The sequence below is a fragment of the Gossypium arboreum genome, chromosome 5, assembly GCF_025698485.1.
Source record: "Gossypium arboreum isolate Shixiya-1 chromosome 5, ASM2569848v2, whole genome shotgun sequence".
Lineage (NCBI taxonomy): Eukaryota > Viridiplantae > Streptophyta > Magnoliopsida > Malvales > Malvaceae > Gossypium > Gossypium arboreum.
This window is the reverse complement of record NC_069074.1, coordinates 8,975,003-8,993,815: the sequence shown is the minus strand read 5'-3', so window position 1 is coordinate 8,993,815 and position 18,813 is coordinate 8,975,003. Positions and strand designations below refer to the sequence as shown.

Below are 18,813 nucleotides of genomic sequence, written 5' to 3'. Positions count from 1 at the left end.
TTATTTTTAAAATATATGCACTTTAATCACAATCAAAATTTTATGTGTATAGTTAAATTGATTAAATTTTATATATTAAATTATATATAAATTAAAATTTTGAGAATTATTCCATTTTAATAACATATAAACTAATGTATCATTTGATAAATTAGAAAACTAAGTGAAGAAAAATAATTCTATTGAAATCTTAACTACTGAATTTAAGTTATAATGGAGTGAATTCAGGATTATATTCACCCCAAACATCTGTTGACTATGACAACGAGGAAGAGTAAAAACCAATCCCAACTGACGCGCTGATGCCATAAATCTAGAGGGATAAAAGTATGTGCCGCCGCTTACTATGATTAAGATTTAAGGGTAAATTTTATCTAAAGTTATTAAATTATTAATAATTTTATAATTTGGTCATTAATTATTTGAATATTTTTATTAAAGTTATTTTATTGTTTTGCTCATTAAATGGTTAAGTTTTTTTAAAATTTGACTAGTAATTTTAAGTAACAATTCAATAATAAAAACAATAAATTAATATTTATTAGAGTAAAAATATATTCTAAAATTAAGTCAATCTAACAATTAATTTTAAAGATAAAAATAAAATATTTAAATTTTAATTTCATAAATTTATAATATTTAAAATTAAATAATTAAAATATAAATTTACTAATAATTTAGTCTACTTAATTCTAATTAACCTTAAATTATTAAGAAATATTCCATAAAAAATACTTATTTTATTTTGTTTTTGTTTTCTTTGAACCCACCACGCCCACCTGCTGCCTGCCTTTCCACCGAAGTCACCAACTTTGTTGGGTTCTAATGGCCGGAATCATCTAAAATTCCCTAGACTGCCCTTTAAACCCACTTTCCTTTTCTTCTTTCAAAAATTTCCCAATCAACATTTGTTCTAAGCTTCTGCTTCGATCTGATTTCAACTGCAAGAGACGGAAATGGCAACTGCGAAAACAGGGCGGTCCACTCGACCCACCACAGCTGCCAAAGAAAACGGCACGAAGATCGAAGAAGGCCTCAATGTTTTCAAATCCGACAGGTTCGACGCCGATGCTTTTGTTCAGTCAAAGTGTTCTCTCAACGACAAGGTCTGTTTGCTTTTCTTTCTCAGTAAGAATTTGTTTCAAATTAGGATAATTTTAATAATAATTGATTCCATTACCAGGAAATAAGACAATTATGTTCCTATCTGTTGGATTTGAAGAGAGCTTCTGCTGAAGAAATGCGTAAAAGCGTTTATGCTAATTATTCCGCTTTTATACGGTAACGCACGCATTTTACTCTAATCTTTGTCGTTGCTAAATCTAATTAATCACCTCACTTTACTGGTTTAGTACTAGGAAAAACTGAGGGAGATAATTTCATAACCTCCTCTGTTCTAACCCCAGTCTTTTGCTGTTAGTCATACCCTTTAGGAAATTTGTTGCAGTACTAATTCATCCAGTTTCATTGATGTCCAAGAGTTTCAGACCAACGAATGTCAGCGAGCATAAACAATAGTAAAACCTTTACATTGCAAGTACACTGGGTTGAGTGTGGAGGAATGGACTTGGAATCCTATCCTTTTTCCATAATAATGTCATTCTATTACTACAACTTTTCGCCAAGGTTGAAGCTTCAACTGGTTTTCTTAATGTATTTAATTATGAGGACAAAAGTGAAAGTATTGTTAAGTTATCTGGTGCAAGTATTCTGTCTTGCTTGCAGCTATGCATAGATTTGTTGTAAACTTACTAGAAAAATAGAAAAAGGGGTTGTAAGAAAGCTTTATTATCTTTGATCAGGATGTCAAGATCAAGAAGAAAACTTTTCAGACTTTGTTTCTTCTCAATAATTTCATATGTCATGTAGTTTCATGTTTGTTAAATGCTTTCAGCATTGCATTAATTCATATACCTCTCTCCCTAACTAAAAAGTGTTTCTCAGCTGAAATTTGTTGATCATATGGATATACCATTGATTTTTATTGAGGTTACGTGAAAGTTGAAAGAGATATTGAAAAAGTGTTTGAAGTTTCTTGCATCTATAACTAGTTTTTCTCTTCTTCTTCTTTTTTTTTTTTTCTTTTTTTTGAATTTATGTGAATTGGATATTTATTTTCAATATTAATTATTAATAAAGACAGGTAATGTGGTTAGTTTCATAGAACATGTACAGGTGTGAAACTTTAAGACATTTGGGCTTCTTTTTTGCAGCACATCTAAGGAGATATCTGATTTAGAAGGAGAGCTTTCATCAATAAGAAATCTGCTTTCAACACAAGCAACATTAATTCATGGTTTGGCTGAGGGGGTTCGTATAGATTCATTGTCTCCCAAAGTTTCTGAAGGTCCTAATGCTAATAGTTTGTTAAATATTGAAGATAGAGGACCCTCAGATCTCGAGAAATGGTCAGCAGAATTCCCTGATCACCTGGATGTTTTGTTAGCTGAGAAGAGAGTAGATGAAGCTCTAGCAGCCCTTGATGAAGGAGAGAAGGCAGTTGCTGAAGCAAAGGAAACAAATTCATTGAGTCCTGCAGCACTTACATATTTACAGACTGCTATTGTAGAGCGGAAGCAAAAGTTGTCTGACCAGCTTGCTGAAGCTGCTTGTCAACCTTCTACACGTGGAGCTGAACTCCGTGCAGCAATATTAGCTCTTAAAAAGCTCGGTGATGGACCGCGTGCTCATAGTTTGCTCCTTAATGCTCATTTTCAAAGATATCAATATAACATGCTTAGCCTTCGCCCGTCAAGCACCTCATATGGAGGAGCATATACTGCTGCCCTCTCACAGTTGGTGTTCTCTGCTATTGCTCAGGCTGCTAGTGCTTCCTTGAGAATCTTTGGTAAGGAACCAGCTTATACTTCGGAGCTTGTGGTCTGGGCTACGAAGCAAACAGAGGCATTTGCCCTTCTTGTTAAAAGACATGCATTGGCTTCTTCAGCAGCTGCTGGTGGTCTAAGGGCTGCTGCAGAATGTGTTCAGATAGCTTTAGGTCATTGCTCATTGCTGGAAGCTCGTGGCTTGGCACTTTGTCCTGTGCTTTTGAAACTCTTTAGGCCTAGTGTTGAGCAGGCACTCAATGCTAATCTCAAAAGAATTGAAGAAAGCACTGCAGCTTTGGCTGCAGCTGATGATTGGGTGCTAACATACCCCCCAGGCAGTAATCGTCAATCTGGCTGGCCCTCTAGTGCATCCCTTGGTAATACAACAGCATTTCAGCATAAACTAACAAGCAGTGCTCATCGATTCAATTCTATGGTCCAGGTGAACAAGTTTAACTTGTTATAACATATCTTGTCCTAGTCCTTGTCCTTTCTTTTTTACAAATACTTGCATATGACCCCTTTGGGTTTTCTTTTAATTTTTCTGAAGTTCTTTAGTTCTGATCTTGTTATCTACCCTTCAAGTGTTAATTAAGCATGGATGGATGCAATAACTTTTCTTAAAGGTGATTCTTTTACTTGCTAATGGGAAATCTAATGAGTCTTTTGTACTCTTAAATGTTTTGGCATTTCTTCTAATGAAAAGCTCTCTCAGCAAATACACCTTCTCAATGGTTTCTGGATCCGTATCTCACTAGTCTTAACGGGCTTTATGCAATGGTTATGCATAGATTACATATTTTGAATATCACTGGATTTTTACACATAAAAATTCTAGAGTTGCTTGCCTGTGATGGAAAATTAAAGTTGGATGGTATTTGTTTGCTAGATTAATGTTTTGAGATTCAACAGGGTGACATAAGAGATTGGATAATAGTTTTCTTTGGAAATGATATGTATATAATAAAGAGAAATATGACCAACAGTGATCGAATGTATATACGAAGATAACTTCTTCTTTTTAAAAACCTTCTTACTGAATTTATAGCTCTGAACAATCTGATTAAGACAAATTGCATCATTGCTGGTTAGTTAGGTATGTGCAAATCTATTGGTAAGGGATTGAAACTCTCAAATTTGTCATTCTATACATTGGAAATTTGTTATTAGTTTTTGCTTTGTTTTGGGAATGCAAGGGTAATCCTGGTACCACTACTGTTTAGTTGATGCTTAGAATGGTGTTTGGAAAGTAAAACCCATCACGAAACTTTGAGGTTACTTAATACAATTGGATGGTAGGGAGCTTAAATTTTGAATGGGTAGGGCTTGATGTCCAGAGGGAAGTCTTTTCTTGGTTGGAATATTCCTTTCCCATGCTTATTTATGGACCATTAAGATAATTATCATACATTTTGGTGTTGTCCTTTACCTCTTCTGTTCCATGGTTATATGCTTTATTGGTGCTGTTGTCATTCTTTTTCCCAATAATAAAATTAGTCCTGTCTATGGATATAGTTCCTTGCCTAGTGATTTTCAACAAATTATATGTTTATAATTTTGGGGCATTGGTAAATAATTTTGTTTGACTGCATTTTGTTTGGGGGAGGGATCTACTTACACTAATGTAAAATTCAAGTGGTTTTATATGCTTTCTTAACTTTTTGCATGATTAGTATTTTGATATTCGATATCTATATCATATTTATCCAAAATATTGCCTTTATTAATACATATATATATTTAATGATTGATTTTTTTTAACATTAAACAAATAGTTAGACTATTTTAATTTACTGAAAACTTGGATAATCTACTTGAATCGATAATGAAATATAATGGTTGAATTGTAAAAACATTAATCCTACAGAAAGTTATGGAAGTGTGTTTTGGCCATAATTTTATGATTTTACTTGTTAGATTCTTTATGGATGCTTGACCTCTCTTACGTCATATTTCAGATTTAATGACATTATATACTGTCATTCATTTGATTTATATTCTGCTTGCTCTTATAGGACTTCTTTGAGGATGTCGGACCGCTATTAAGCATGCAGTTGGGAGGGCAAACACTGGAAGGTTTGTTTCAGGTGTTTGACTCATATGTAAACATGCTCATAAGAGCATTACCTGGTTCGATGGATGAAGAAGCAGACTTTGGGGGTACTGGAAATAAAATTGTACGAATGGCTGAGACTGAGGGTCAACAAATTGCATTGCTAGCAAATGCTTCATTGTTGGCAGATGAACTTCTTCCCCGTGCAGCCATGAAGCTGTCCCCAAGTCAGGCTAGTTACAAGGATGACCACCGTAGAAGAACTTCAGATAGACAAAACCGTCACCCTGAGCAACGAGAATGGAAGAGGCGCCTTGTGGGTTCAGTTGAGAGACTAAAGAATACATTTTGTCAACAGCATGCCCTGGATCTCATTTTCACAGAAGAGGGTGATAGCCATCTTACTGCAGAAATGTACATTAATATGGATGGTACTGCAGAGGAGGTGGAATGGTTTCCATCTCCAATATTTCAGGTAATTTTGTCATTCTTTTCTCTTTCTTTTAACATCATTACATCTGGTTCTCTTGGTGAACTGTTTCTTTTTTGTTAGAGGCTCCAACACCTAATTTGAGTAGGTGTTCATAACATATCATAGCATCTTGTTTGTAAGGTTATATTTCTTATTGAACTCTGAAGGTTCCAATATCTTCCCTTCATTGACAGTTGATTCATCTACAGTAATTGATTCAGTCATGGGGGTTTATATTTGGTTTTTCTCTATGCATTTAATATGTAACTTAGAAAGTTTTAACATGCTGAGCTTAACTGTCTTTGGCTGTAATTTTGAATTTTGATCTTATTAAGGCTTTGGTAATTTAATTTAATCTAATCTAGGGGCTCCCGGTGTTTCTAGAAGTTCCTTATTTGTTTCCTTTAAGTGAACATGTTTGCCTTCACAAACCTTTGCAATTTGAATCCTAGGGAGAAGTCCTTTCTAGGTTTTTGGTAACAAACCATGAGGTCATTATTAACACATGGATGATTAGTGTCTCTTGCTTGCTCACTCTCTGTTTTCATATTAATTTTCTTTCTATTTACAGCTAGGTTTTGGGTGATAAAATGGGCTTCCACCCATTATTTTATGTGATCCCCCCTCCCCCCAATCAATATGTGCTTTGCGCTCTTTGGTTTGAGAATTTTGACTGCCTTTTTACCAAATCTTGTTATCATGCAGGAACTCTTTGCAAAACTAAACAGCATTGCTAGCTTGGCAGCAGATATGTTTGTAGGAAGGGAAAGATTTGCTACATTGCTATTGATGCGACTTACCGAAACTGTCATCATATGGCTTTCAGAAGATCAAAGCTTTTGGGATGATATTGAGGAAGGACCAAGGCCTTTAGGTCCATTAGGTTTACAGCAGGCACGTAAACTTAGTATCATTCCTTTTGTGTTTCTAGTTTTGTATTGGATTCTTAAATTTGACATATTTTTGTGCATGTGCAGCTTTATCTGGATATAAAATTTGTCATATGCTTTGCTTCCCAAGGTCGGTACCTATCAAGGAATTTGCATAGAGTTGTCAACGACATAATTGCTAAAGCCATGGCTGCATTTGCTGCCACAGGGATGGATCCATATGGGTATGCTATGATAGTTCTTTTTCTTTATATTATTATTATAGCTATAGTTAAAAGCTATTTTCTCATACTCATGTCTCCCCAATTATGCCTGTATATTCTAAATGGATGAGTACAATGGATACAACCAGTTCATAATTCATAGGTCACTTTGTTTAGAGCATGTTTTCTGTGAGAGATAATCACAAATGTGAGAAGTTGAGGGAAAAATAGTAATGACTACTATCCTTTCACAATAGCTTTACACCAATGATCTGCATTATGCCTTACCACTATTAGCAGTCACCAGTCAGTCCCCCTCCTCTCTGCTCGGGTTTCTGTCCTTTATCAAAATCTGAGGTTAGAAAATTCCTTGAAATTTTTGGAGCCACAGTTGCCAATTGGCTCAAATCAATCACCTAAACTGGTTGAAAAGTTATGCAACATGCAAATGTTGTGGGGATATTTGATGCCACTGCCTTCTTCCCACTTGGCCTTTTTCCTTTGTATTGTCTAAGAAACTGGTAAACTTTAATTAGCTTTTTTTAGTTTTTCTTATTATTGGTGACCACCGTATCTAAGACTTTTCCTAGTAGAAAGATGGTGTAATCAAGACCGACAGTCTTATAACTTATGATCTTATATAGAGAGAAAGAGTAAGGCAAGCTTTAACGAGTTGCCTATGTTTTTAGATGGGAAGTGTGGTTTAACATTGTTGGATTTAACGGGAAGATGGTATTGGCTATTTTGAAAGTCGTTGGATGCATGTGTAAGTAGAGGAAATTCTCACGAATTGCCATTGAAGCATTTGTGTTTTTGTTGTGTCAGAGTGCTGCCCGACGATGAGTGGTTCAATGAAATTTGTCAAGATGCAATTGAAAGATTAAGTGGAAAATCGAAAGCCGACCGGGATCTGAACAGCCCCACTGCCTCCGTATCAGCACAATCAATTTCATCTGTAAGATCACATGGGAGTTACTAGCTGCTATTTCTTTCATTTTTGTGTATTTTGATAGGCAACATATTTTAGCAATGAATATGGATCTCTCTGACTATAATTTATAGTGAATCATATTTTTTTGTATCTGCTGTTGAATTAGTATTACCTGACACTACATTTGTTACGAATTGTTGTATTCTGGAGAAATTTATTCAAGTTTTTTTTATCCACCACCTTTCCAACACCAAACAAATCACATGGGTATCCTTACATAATCAAATATGGAACTTGGTAGCCAAATCAATCTGAAATTGATTCAAACAAGTCTTACATACATACATACATTCTTATTTCTAAGAAAAATTTTTATTAATGCAATTCAGACACAAATTCCTTCAGAAAGATCCACATCTCACGTTATCCTATGACACTGAACGAGGCATCCCACACCCCAACCAAGCCATCTACTTATGTAGCTTTTTGACAAATATGTGCACCAAGTCCCCTTTGACAAATTCGAGAGAACAACTCCAACACAGACTGCTCTACAAGCAAATCAAAAAAATTTATGACACCCTGAATGCAAAAAAAAAAAAAAAAAAAGAGAGAATTCCATGATATCTGCTATTTACATCTCTACATGACGAGTACAACAATCCTCTCCAATCTTCTTTATCAGCCATGTTCCTTTTACGAATAAACCAATCACCAAAATTTAAGACACACCTTTGATCTATCACCAACCAAAAGTAAAACTGAAAACTAAAAACAATTAGCCAGTTATCTGAATAGCAGACCAGCAGCAGGCTTCATTTCAATCGCTTTCGCTCTTTGATTATCCTCAGGCCAACGTACCTCCCAAGCATCATCACTGTTGCCTGAGGGTTGGTTCCTGGCGATATAGTAAACGTTGATCCGTCGACTACTCTGAGCGCATCAATCCCGATAGCATGATAATTTTGATCAACCACTCTCCCCACAACACAGCCACCATGGTAATGCCATATGGTGCTCACAGTACGCCGGCAAAAATCTGCCATCTGTTCATAGTTTGATTGGTCAACAGGCAATGAAGGCCCTACAAACCTGAAATTTCTGCCCCCAAACCATTCGTTGAACTTAAAATCATCCATGGATCGACTCCTCAAGATATCCCCAATCTTGCGTGTTCCATTCACACATCTCTCCAAGTCTATGGGATTGCTAAAGTAGTTAAAGCGTACTATGGGATTCACCCTGACATCAGTCGAGGCCAACCTTAACGAACCAGTTGAAATAGGCCCGACAATCTTCTCCATGATAGTAGCCACTGTTAAAAGCAGAGGGGAAGAAGGCGGTCTAATGAACGCAGAGCGTGAAGGGGTTGTAAAAGGAATAACATTTGAAGCAGCCTCAACATATGCCCCCATTTCCGTTATCCCGGCAACCTGTATAAGTGAGTACTCTAGTGGGATTGGAGGCAAAATTGAGATGCCGTTCCTCGGATTATCGTAGACAAATTGGCCTACATATGGATGGTGATATACAACCGGAATTCCCCAAGAAGACAAGTAAGGCCTTGGACCAATTCCACTCAGCAGCAATAACTGTGGACTTCCAATGGCTCCAGCACATAGCAGCACCTCACCTTTTTCCTTCACCATAGCGTGGTGATACCTTCCAGTTTCATCGCGATACACGACCCCGATCGCAGACTGCCGAGACAACACATTTGAAGAAGAAGAAGCCAGTAATACCCTTTCCACACTTGCATAAAGTGCCACTTTAATGTTTGCTGGTTTTGCATAATTCAGAAGATCCGCGGAGCTATGCCTCTTGCCGGAGCTATCAAAAGTGGAGCCTCCAATCTTTGTTCCAACCAAATGGTCCAAAGTAAAGCCATGGTAAGGATCAATCCCTGCCTCTAGCAAAGCATCCCTAACAGCTGATTGCCAGTTCTTTAACTCTGGCCTAAACACAACTCCCCTCTCAACCCACTCATAAGATTGGTTAACCAAACTGAGATCCCAATTCACACCGGAACTCTCATAAAACTCAGGATCAGCTCGACTATAGAAGCCGGCATTGATGGCACTACTGCCACCAAGAACACGTCCACGGGCGTTTAGGACCCCGTCCTCGGAAGTAAAGCTCTGAGCAGGAGAGTCGAAGGTGTCGACCTCGGTGAGTGTGGTCAAGAACCCTTCTTGATTCATCAAATTTTGGTTACCATAGGGAACGCCTCCTCTTTCAAGGACAAGAACCCGATATGACTGTGACAAAGTGGCGGCTAATGGACAACCTGCGGTCCCTCCTCCTACGACGATGTAGTCATAGTAGTCCTCGGATGGAAAATACGTCGCATTCAACACGAAGTTCAAGTAAAGTGGGTCTGCCCCCCCCCCCCAAAAAAAAAAAAACATTTTCAAATAACAAAAAGACCCAAGATGAGTTGGAGTTTCAAAAAATGACCCAGTAATTCAATTTAATTCATTGACTAAAACATTGAAAATTTTCAGTCATTCCAGAATCCAAAGAAAGCAGGCAAACAAGTTAATGAATTTGTAACTATACTGACCTCCTTGAGGAAGTGGTCTTGCAAGAGATGAAACTGGAGATAACAGCAGCAAGATGGCAGTGCATTGAAGCCAAAAAACCAAGTGTCTCCGCATTTCTGTTTGTTTTTTTTCTTGGAAGAGCCAGAAAATTTTCTTGGTGTTTTCTTGGAGGACTTTGAAGACAGAGTAAGGGTAAAATTTTCAGTTAAATATTCTGTTGAATATCGTTATGTTCATTTAGGCGCCACTGTAAAGGGGGTCCCGCAAGAATCCAATCGTCAATCACTCCTTGATCCATTTTATTTTAATCAAACGGTCAATGATTTTTAAAATATATTCATTTTTCTTTTTTGTAAAATTTATTTCTTGCGATTGCGAATATGATATAAGAAAGTTATTACATAATAATAGCTGGTGTCTCGTAGTGTCTTTTATCTAATCCTCCTCCATATCCTACTGGAATTGCTTGCCAGCCGATATCTCCAATCCATCATAATAAAATATTAATCAAAGTCAATAATCATATCCATACATAATAAAGTCATACTATAAAAAATTTAAGGTTGTTACAGAAGCGTCTATGTCAAATTAAGGTTGATAAGAAACCAAACCCATTTCTGTTAACCATGTGACAATAAATCAATTTTAGTAAGCTTGATAAAAACATGTTGTCAATTAAATTTAGGTAAGCATTTGTGTTTATTCCACATAGAGCAATAACATTTTCATCTATTTTTAACTTCAGAAAATTGTTACTATATGCAAAATCTATCTTCTTACAATGCAGATTATGCCATATAAAGGTCGATGAACCATTCCAGGAATCATTTTAGATGCATACATAGTAGCCTGAAAGTTAATTTGCATACAGAAATTATATTTTCTTGGCCAAAACACACAATTTTATTTGCTTACTTATCTACCCAGTGATCATATTCAAGGGATCAAGCATCATAAAAGTTTAGTTTGCAAAATAAATAATAATAATAATAATAATCAGCAGTTGAAGAATATATAATTTATGATGGCCTAGATACAATGCAAGCAATATTATTCAACAAATGCATCAATTACCAATCATTCTCCCAAACAGCAGCCCAGCAGCTATTCTGGCTGCAATCTATATTACACCGACTCAATTTTCAACTTGTTTAAGTATTGACAGCTATCTATGTTGCTCCAGCTCTTGTTTTTCTTTTTAGTGTATCCGACAAGTCGTGCTCGATATATGGATATAAAGATGTAATCTTCATTGATCCTTTGGAAAAACTTTAAAAAATCTGACAATACTATTATTGCATACATACTCATATCCAACACTTGCACTTGAGTCTGAGTAACATAGGTGGCAATGCCATTTTTCCAAGGCCTTCTCATCTGGCAATGGGTTGCTCATACAATTATTATTGGACATTAATCAGAGGACTACAGTCTACAGAGAGACACTTTGAGGCAGGTTGTCCAAATTTTGGAACAGCAAAAGAATCTAAACAAAACCAGACATCAAACCAAACCACCACATCCAAACAAACTTGCCAGATTAAAGGCATGTCAGGAAAAAATCAAATTGATAAAACATTAACCTTCTCAAAAGTCCAAACAAACAATAGTAACCTCAATCAAACACACATGTAATGTTATTTGTGCATTGCTCTTCCTCAGACTCAATCACACAAATGCATGCATCTTAGAACTCTATAATCCATCATTGTTGCAGTGTATGAATTGACTAAGAGAATAAATAAGCAAAGTTAAGAGAGAAATCCCAATTTAAAAACCACAACAAAATCACTAATCATACCTTCCATGTAAAGTAATAACTTACAAAAAGGTCAATGAAGGAATTACAAATTAGACAAATCTAGCGGTGAACAAAAGGCAGTAGCATTCATAACTTTCCATAAGTGGAACAAGCTTAAAACATCATTAACAATAAAAACCTGGAATCCACCTAATAAATCCCGCTCACTTATTTGCCTATATGACATATAATTAATGAGCATGCCTTCACAAGATAGATAGGCTAATAGAGGAGGGGCCACTAATGCACAATTTTCGCAACAACAAAAAAGGGTATCCAAAGAACAACACAAGATTTCCAAAAACAAGATTTGGAATTTCCACTTTTTACATTCAGCCCCCTCCAGGATAAGATAATCGGCAGACAGAGATAAGGCATCCATTCCCCTTTTTGTTTACAACAATTATCAACTAAGGCTAAATCTAGATCCATCTACACATAATCAAGGCCATTTCCAGAAAATTTAACAAACCCCCATAAACTGAATTGGAAAAATAATAAGGGTATTAAGAACATGATTAAAAGAACCCCTAAGCAAGCTGGTGAAGAGCATATAAAGCAATAAACAAAACCAGAAGAAGGCCAGTCATAACAGAGTTTTTTTTTTCTAATATTGTAAAGATTATCTTTTATCAGAAGCAAGAGTGATTAATAAAAACATGAAAGAAAAAAAAAAGAAAAAAAAAAAGCAGGAAAGACATTGCACCCAACTCCCCCCAGACCCTCATTATATCAAAACTTACAGAAGATTTTTTTCCCCTAATCCCAAAACAAATAAAAAGAAATAGAAAGCTAAGAAGAAAGAGGAGGTGGAGGTGGTAATAACTGATGAAGATTCTGAGCAACCTGATGTGGTTGTCCTCTGAGAATAAAAGGATGCTGCAACAACTGAGCCGCCGACCACCTCCTGGCTGGATCCCTCTGCAAACAACATGATATAAAATGCCTAAATTCATTAGAAGCAGTGGGAGGGGCCTCCGGTGGCTGAGACATACAAATCGCGCACATGAGACTGGCCCAATCCCCTTGTCTACCAACCGCGAAAGGGAACCTCCCTAAATAAAATTCCAATATGCTAACCCCTAAACTCCAAATATCCCCAGCGTAACCATCGTAGAGCCCGTGGTTCAAATCGGTGTTAATCCTCTCAGGGCTCATGTATGCTATGGTCCCAACAGATGAGTTGCAGGGGTCCATGGTTTGATCCAAGATTCGGCTCACCCCAAAATCAGCTATCTTCACCACCTTCTTGGAATTGATTAGCAGATTCGAAGGTTTTATGTCGCGGTGGACGATGTGCCGGCGGTGAAGGTAGTTTAGACCGCTGAGGACTTGACGGGCCAGATCTGATAAGTTAGCTTCGTGAGATATGAGGATCCCTTCCAAAGATCCGCCATCCATGAATTCCAAAAGAACCTGGATTTCTCCGTTGTGATCGTACATTTCGTGACATTTTACGACGTTGGGGTGGTCCACGTCACGGAGGATCTCGATCTCCCTGCGGATCTGACGGCGGACAGACTCTTCATGGTTCCCGTAGATAACCTTGAGGGCATAAGGGCGAGAGGAAGGGCGGTGGACGACTTTGTAAACGGTACCTCCGGTACCGCTCCCTATCCGGTTGACGCGGTCGAGCTCGGAGAAGTTGACTTGCTGAGGCAAGGCGTTGGAGTTGGAGGAGGCGGGCGGGGCGGAGTTGGAGGAGGGAGGAAGGGGAAGAGGGACGGCGAGAGAAGGGTCACGTTGAGGGAGGGGTAGGGTAAGGTCAGCTCGTCTACGTGGACGGTTCTTATTGGACGAGGAGGAGCCACCAGCTGATGGTGGTGGTTGGTGATTGGGTCTCATGACTTAGCTGTAAAAAAATTGAGGAAGCTAGAAGGAAATGAATGATGAGAGAGAGAGAGAGAGAGAGAGAGAGTGTGTGTGTGTGTGTGTGTGTGTGTGTGTGTGTGTGTGTGTTTTCCCTTTATTCTTCACAGAAAAAGAAAAAAGGAAGGTAAGTTCCTTGACAAGATGATGAAGCAGCAGGAGGAGGAGAGGAGGATCATTCACTCCTAATTATTACATAAATAAATAAACACACCTTAAATTTTCAATATTTTCCTTTATAATTTCAAAACTAAAGGGTTCAGGGACACGCTGGACTTTTCCCCCCCCTTTTTAACTCTATTTATTATTAGATTTAAAATATTTTTGGGAAAAAATAGTTGGATTCCTCGGAGATGTTAGAAATGGGGTTTTGTTTGAATTGGATTAAAAATAGTTTTTATATTGATTTAAATACTCAACAATTAGTATAAATTGGTTAAATTGAATTTTTACTATAATTTTAATGATTATTTAAATAAATTGGGTGAACAAATTAGATCAATAAACTGATATCTTAATTGGTTTAATCATTGGTTGGATTTTAAAAATTTTAACTTTTAATCGGTTTTAATTAACTCTAACATTTTGAAAACAAATTTAAGAGTATTATTCTAAAAACTTGATAAAACATCTTTTTTAAGTTGTGCTCAAAATTTCTCTTTACCGGATGTCCATCTACTAAAAATCTTATTTTTAATACTACGTTTTCAATCTTTATTTTTGTTTCACTACATGGGAGATGAAATGCATAGGTCTCATATTTCTATCAATGAATCAAAGTAAAATAAAATATTAACACGAAAGTAACTTTTCAATTTAGTTGATGTGATAGAAATAAACTCATACTAATTGATGAATGATTTTATTATTAAGTAAATTTATTCTCATGTTTATTCGACTCAAGCCAAAAAAAATACACAAATATTATTGTACTCTTAGTAACATATCATTATTTATATCTCAATAAATACGCGATGAATATGGTATTTGGAAATTAAGATTTAAAAATACCTAAATATGTAATGTTTATATAAAATGTAAAAAGAAATTGTTTGGTTTTCTGAAAAAATTAATAAGTTGAGTTTCAAATTTATATGTTTTAGAATTAAGATTCTAGTGGAAATTCTCAAAATTCCCCACTCAATTTTAATTTCCAATTAAATATTTTAGATTATGATATATATATATATATATATATATATATATTTAAATCAAATTAAACTTGACATTGATGTAGAACTTTGTTAAATATTATAAACTACCTTAAAAAATTAATCTGAAAAATAAATTTTAAAAATGTATTGTGATAAATATTAAAAATTAATATATATATATATAAATATAAATATAAGTAAAGCCCTAAAAAATATTTATATTAGTATTTTCTTTAAAATTATTTATCTAAATTTGAAGATTGAATAAGCATCTAAAAAATCTGAAGAGACTTTAATAAAGGGAAATATTATGTGTACATAATATGGCATTTGAAACATTGGAGACAATAATAAGGTTTTGGAACTTAATATCAGAAAAGGTACGTGCCTTTTTTCTTTCTTTTTTTTTAAAGTAATGTGGAAATAATATTAAGGTTTGTCACCATATCATTTTATTATTTTGGGTCAAAATATATCTTGTTATTAAAAATATCATTCATTCACTTAAATTTGTATAGAATTAATCATGAAATTTAAGAATTTATATTAAATAATAGAACATAAGTTATGTTAAAATTTTGTACTTTTAACTTTTTCTTCTTGTATTAAAGTTTATATTATATAAGAATTTATTATAAAAATATAATCCATATCATTTATGAGTTTATAAGTATAGAATGATATTCTTTTGACGTAATAGGTAGAATATAATATAATAATTTATAATTAAATATATTATCAATTCTTTTAAAATTAGAATTTGATAGAAAATATTGCCTCTTATTTGATATTAAACGTAAGTATAAATTTTGATTTTTTATATATTTTTAAATTTGAGATTTAATAAATTAATTAAAATACAGTTTAATTATATTTATCTTACATGCTAATAAATGAAAACATTGATCTAAGTGTAAATGTCTAGGTTAGAACAACCTGTATCAATAATGACTATTGAGAACAATTCATGTTAAAGAAAGTTAGAACAATCTTTAATTAAGAATAACATTTATTAAAAATTGAAACATATTTCAAGTTAAGTTCCACACAAGATATTTCGCATGCTATTACTTCACAAAAGTAGAAGTAGAAAAGCCCTAGCATATAGTAGGTTTCTTAGTTATGTTTACTCTTTCGATGTTTCAAAAAATTAGATTTGATGGATCGATATACAAGTAATTAATAGATTTACCCTAAACAATTTCTTAAAATATTGAGTGCTAATCCATTTTCTTTCCGAAATATAGTTAACTCTTGTTCATTATTTACCAACTTAAATTCTTTATTGATAAAAGGACATTTTTTTTTAAAAAAATCTGATTATTATTAGCCCTATTTAATATTAACATTGTAAGTCTTTTTGTTATCCCATGTAAATAGGAGCCCTTTACAACTTGTGGAAAGATCTTTGAGTTTTTAAACTGTTCTAACTCTCAAAATTCTCTCAACTGACTCCTTTACTCAGCACTATTTCCAGTAATGCATAGCTTATTCCACTAGTTCATCATAGTAACCACCACTTGTTGCGATCAATGCTACAGGGTCCACTTCGGTCTTTTTCTCTTCCTTCTCTTGGTACATTTTGTTTCACTTGTTTGCAATACTTCATTTCTTTACCAATAAACCTTTTATATTTTGGTGACTCCACTAGAGAGGAGTGCATGCATTAGATGAAAACCTAAGAACTCCTAATGTTAACTTCCACTACAGAGTATCATCAATGAATTTTCTATTAGAAACACATTAATTGATAATGAGTTCTGAATGAATATTATGCCTTTGCCTACTCTAAAAGCAGTAAATAATGATGTGGAGAGTCTATCTCCCCATTTGATGATAATGATATTGTGACATTCAAATAATAGGTTTCAAAATGGGCCAATTTAACATTTTAATTTATGCTAATAGAAGGGGAAAGAAATGTTAATTCCAATAACAAAAGCACTATCAACAGCACCATTTGAGTAGAATGAAGGGGAAAGAAATATTAATTCTAGCAACAAAAGCTTCATTTGAGCGGAATTGAGTGAACTATAGGAAAGTGTCTTAGGATCCACTAGTGTCACGGGTTGCGCATGGGAGCCCGCAACCATGACACATCTGTGTGAACTATCAAGAAGGAAGGAGGTTATTTGGCCCAATCAGACCGGGCCATTGCTTGAAGAGATTGAAGGCCCATCTACAAGTTAGACAAATATGGAAACATGATCTTACAAGATATTATTTTATAAGATTACATATCTTAGATAAGATATGTAATCTTAGAAGATATGATTTTATATTTGGTGGTAGGTGCCTTTTAATCTTAGCCATTGATGTACTTAATTTTGTACTGTTGGATTTGGAGAGGCTCAACTATAAATAAGAGACCTCTTCCTCATTGTAAATCACTTGAGTTTTGAGCAATAAGAATTCTTGAGAGCATTCTCTCAAATCTCTCTCTTGTGTTCTTATTTTCTTTGGCTTGTTCTTGTCTCGTTCTTCTTTCATCTTGTTTGGCTTTAAGGTGCTTTCGCTTAAGTTGTGTTTTGGGAAAAATTCTGTTGAATCCTTCTTTTGTAGAAGTTAGGCTGACTTAGGCGTTTTTGGAGTAAGAAACTGCCTAAGGCCGCACGGATAGTGAGGCAAGAATCCTAAGTCCGTGACAGTTGGTATCAGAGCCGGTTCGAAAGCACTTTTGAGATATGTCGAAAGAAGTTGTTGATCAGAATGAGCCAATGGAGACCCGTGGGAGGGCTAGAAAGGCTAGTCGATCGAGGATATCTTTGTCGAGCTTGGAGATTCGAGTGGTCAATCTCGAGGAGTCCGTTGGTGACATGAAGGAGACACTCAAGAGGTCCTAACCCGTATGGAGGAACCGAGGGAAGATAGCAAGGAGTTTGTGTTGGACTCCTCGGATCCACCGGACAAACCGGCGGGGAGGGATGAAGCTCTTGAGGCCCATTGATCGCCATGAAAGAAGAGATTCTTGAGCTTAAGGGGAGCTCGAGAATCGTAAGGCGCCACAGGAAGTGGGATGTTGGCCGGGACCGAAGCAACGTCATGTGGATGTTCCAAAACCAGAAGTTCAAGGGAGTTAGGTCCGCGAGAGAAGTGGACAACTTCTTGTGGGAATTGGAGCAATATTTTCGAGCAATTGGCATTGAGGATGATGCCACCAAGGTAAACACCGCTTCCATTTACTTTTTCGATGTTGCTCTCTTGTGGTGGAGACGTAGGTCCACGGATGAGAAACGTGGAGGAACGACCATTGGAACTTGGGAGGAGTTCCAAAGAGAGTTGAAGAAGCGTTTATCCACAACATGCCGAAAGGAGGCTCGTGCTAAGTTGCGTAAACTACGCAACAAGGCACTCGCTCGAGATTATGTTCGAATTGATGAGTTGATGCTTGGATCTCGGACTTGAATGAGAAAGAAGCATTCTATTGGTTCGAGGATGGTTTAAAATGTGGGCCAAGCAAGAGTTGCGTCGCCTAGATATCACCGAATTGACCGAAGCTATGGCAAAGGCAGAAAATTTCTATGATGTTGGGGGAAGAAAGTTTGATAATAACGATTCTTCCAAACCCAAGTCGGGACCAAAAGACAATGGTGGGGGAAACAAGGATCAAAGGGAAAAGAGCGACGAAGGCCCAAAGTCTAGTCAAGGTAAGCCTTGGGATAGAAAAGGACCAATGAAGTGCTATCTCGCCAAGGCCCACATAGAATAAGTGTACGTCCAAAGAGAGCCGCTTTTCATGCCATGGAGGCACGCAAGGAGACCGAAGATGACACCAAAAGCCTCAATTCGATATTAGGAGGTGTCGAAGAGAAGTCAAGCAATGGGCTGATGTTTGTGGACATCATCGTGGTGGCAAAAGATTGAATGCACTTGTTGATCTTGGTGCATCCGATTTATTCATGTCTAAAGAAATGGCAAAGGAACTGGGCCTTAGAATCGAGGAAGATTCGGGACGAATCAAAACGGTAAATTCAGAAAGCATTCCCATAACGGGGGTGGAACTCAAACTTGGCGAGTGGACGGGCAAAGCGACCATTAAGGTAATCCCACTTGATGATTACGATTTTGT

At 36.0% G+C, this 18,813-nt stretch overlaps 3 protein-coding genes across 3 annotated transcripts; 1 reads left to right on the top strand and 2 right to left on the bottom strand.

Moving 5' to 3' along the window:
• Nucleotides 1-724: 724 nt before the first annotated feature.
• LOC108453002 (exocyst complex component EXO84B-like) lies at nt 725-7,613 on the top strand. Its single transcript, XM_017750865.2, has 7 exons — nt 725-1,106; nt 1,184-1,281; nt 2,214-3,270; nt 4,844-5,356; nt 6,059-6,247; nt 6,331-6,467; nt 7,272-7,613. Exons 1-7 carry the CDS (start codon nt 957-959, stop codon nt 7,423-7,425), a joined length of 2,298 nt encoding a protein of 765 aa, XP_017606354.1. The 5' UTR covers nt 725-956; the 3' UTR covers nt 7,426-7,613.
• Nucleotides 7,614-7,727: 114 nt separating this feature from the next.
• LOC108453003 ((R)-mandelonitrile lyase-like) lies at nt 7,728-10,121 on the bottom strand. The gene is made up of 2 exons (XM_017750866.2): nt 9,941-10,121; nt 7,728-9,754 (listed from the first exon to the last, which is right to left on the bottom strand). The coding sequence occupies exons 1-2, from the start codon at nt 10,032-10,034 to the stop codon at nt 8,193-8,195; spliced, it is 1,656 nt and encodes a 551-aa protein (XP_017606355.1). The 5' UTR covers nt 10,035-10,121; the 3' UTR covers nt 7,728-8,192.
• Nucleotides 10,122-10,871: 750 nt separating this feature from the next.
• On the bottom strand, nt 10,872-13,850 carry LOC108453004 (mitogen-activated protein kinase kinase 5). Its single transcript, XM_017750868.2, has one exon. The coding sequence runs from the start codon at nt 13,564-13,566 to the stop codon at nt 12,514-12,516; it is 1,053 nt and encodes a 350-aa protein (XP_017606357.1). The 5' UTR covers nt 13,567-13,850; the 3' UTR covers nt 10,872-12,513.
• Between the last annotated feature and the right edge of the window lie 4,963 nt (nt 13,851-18,813).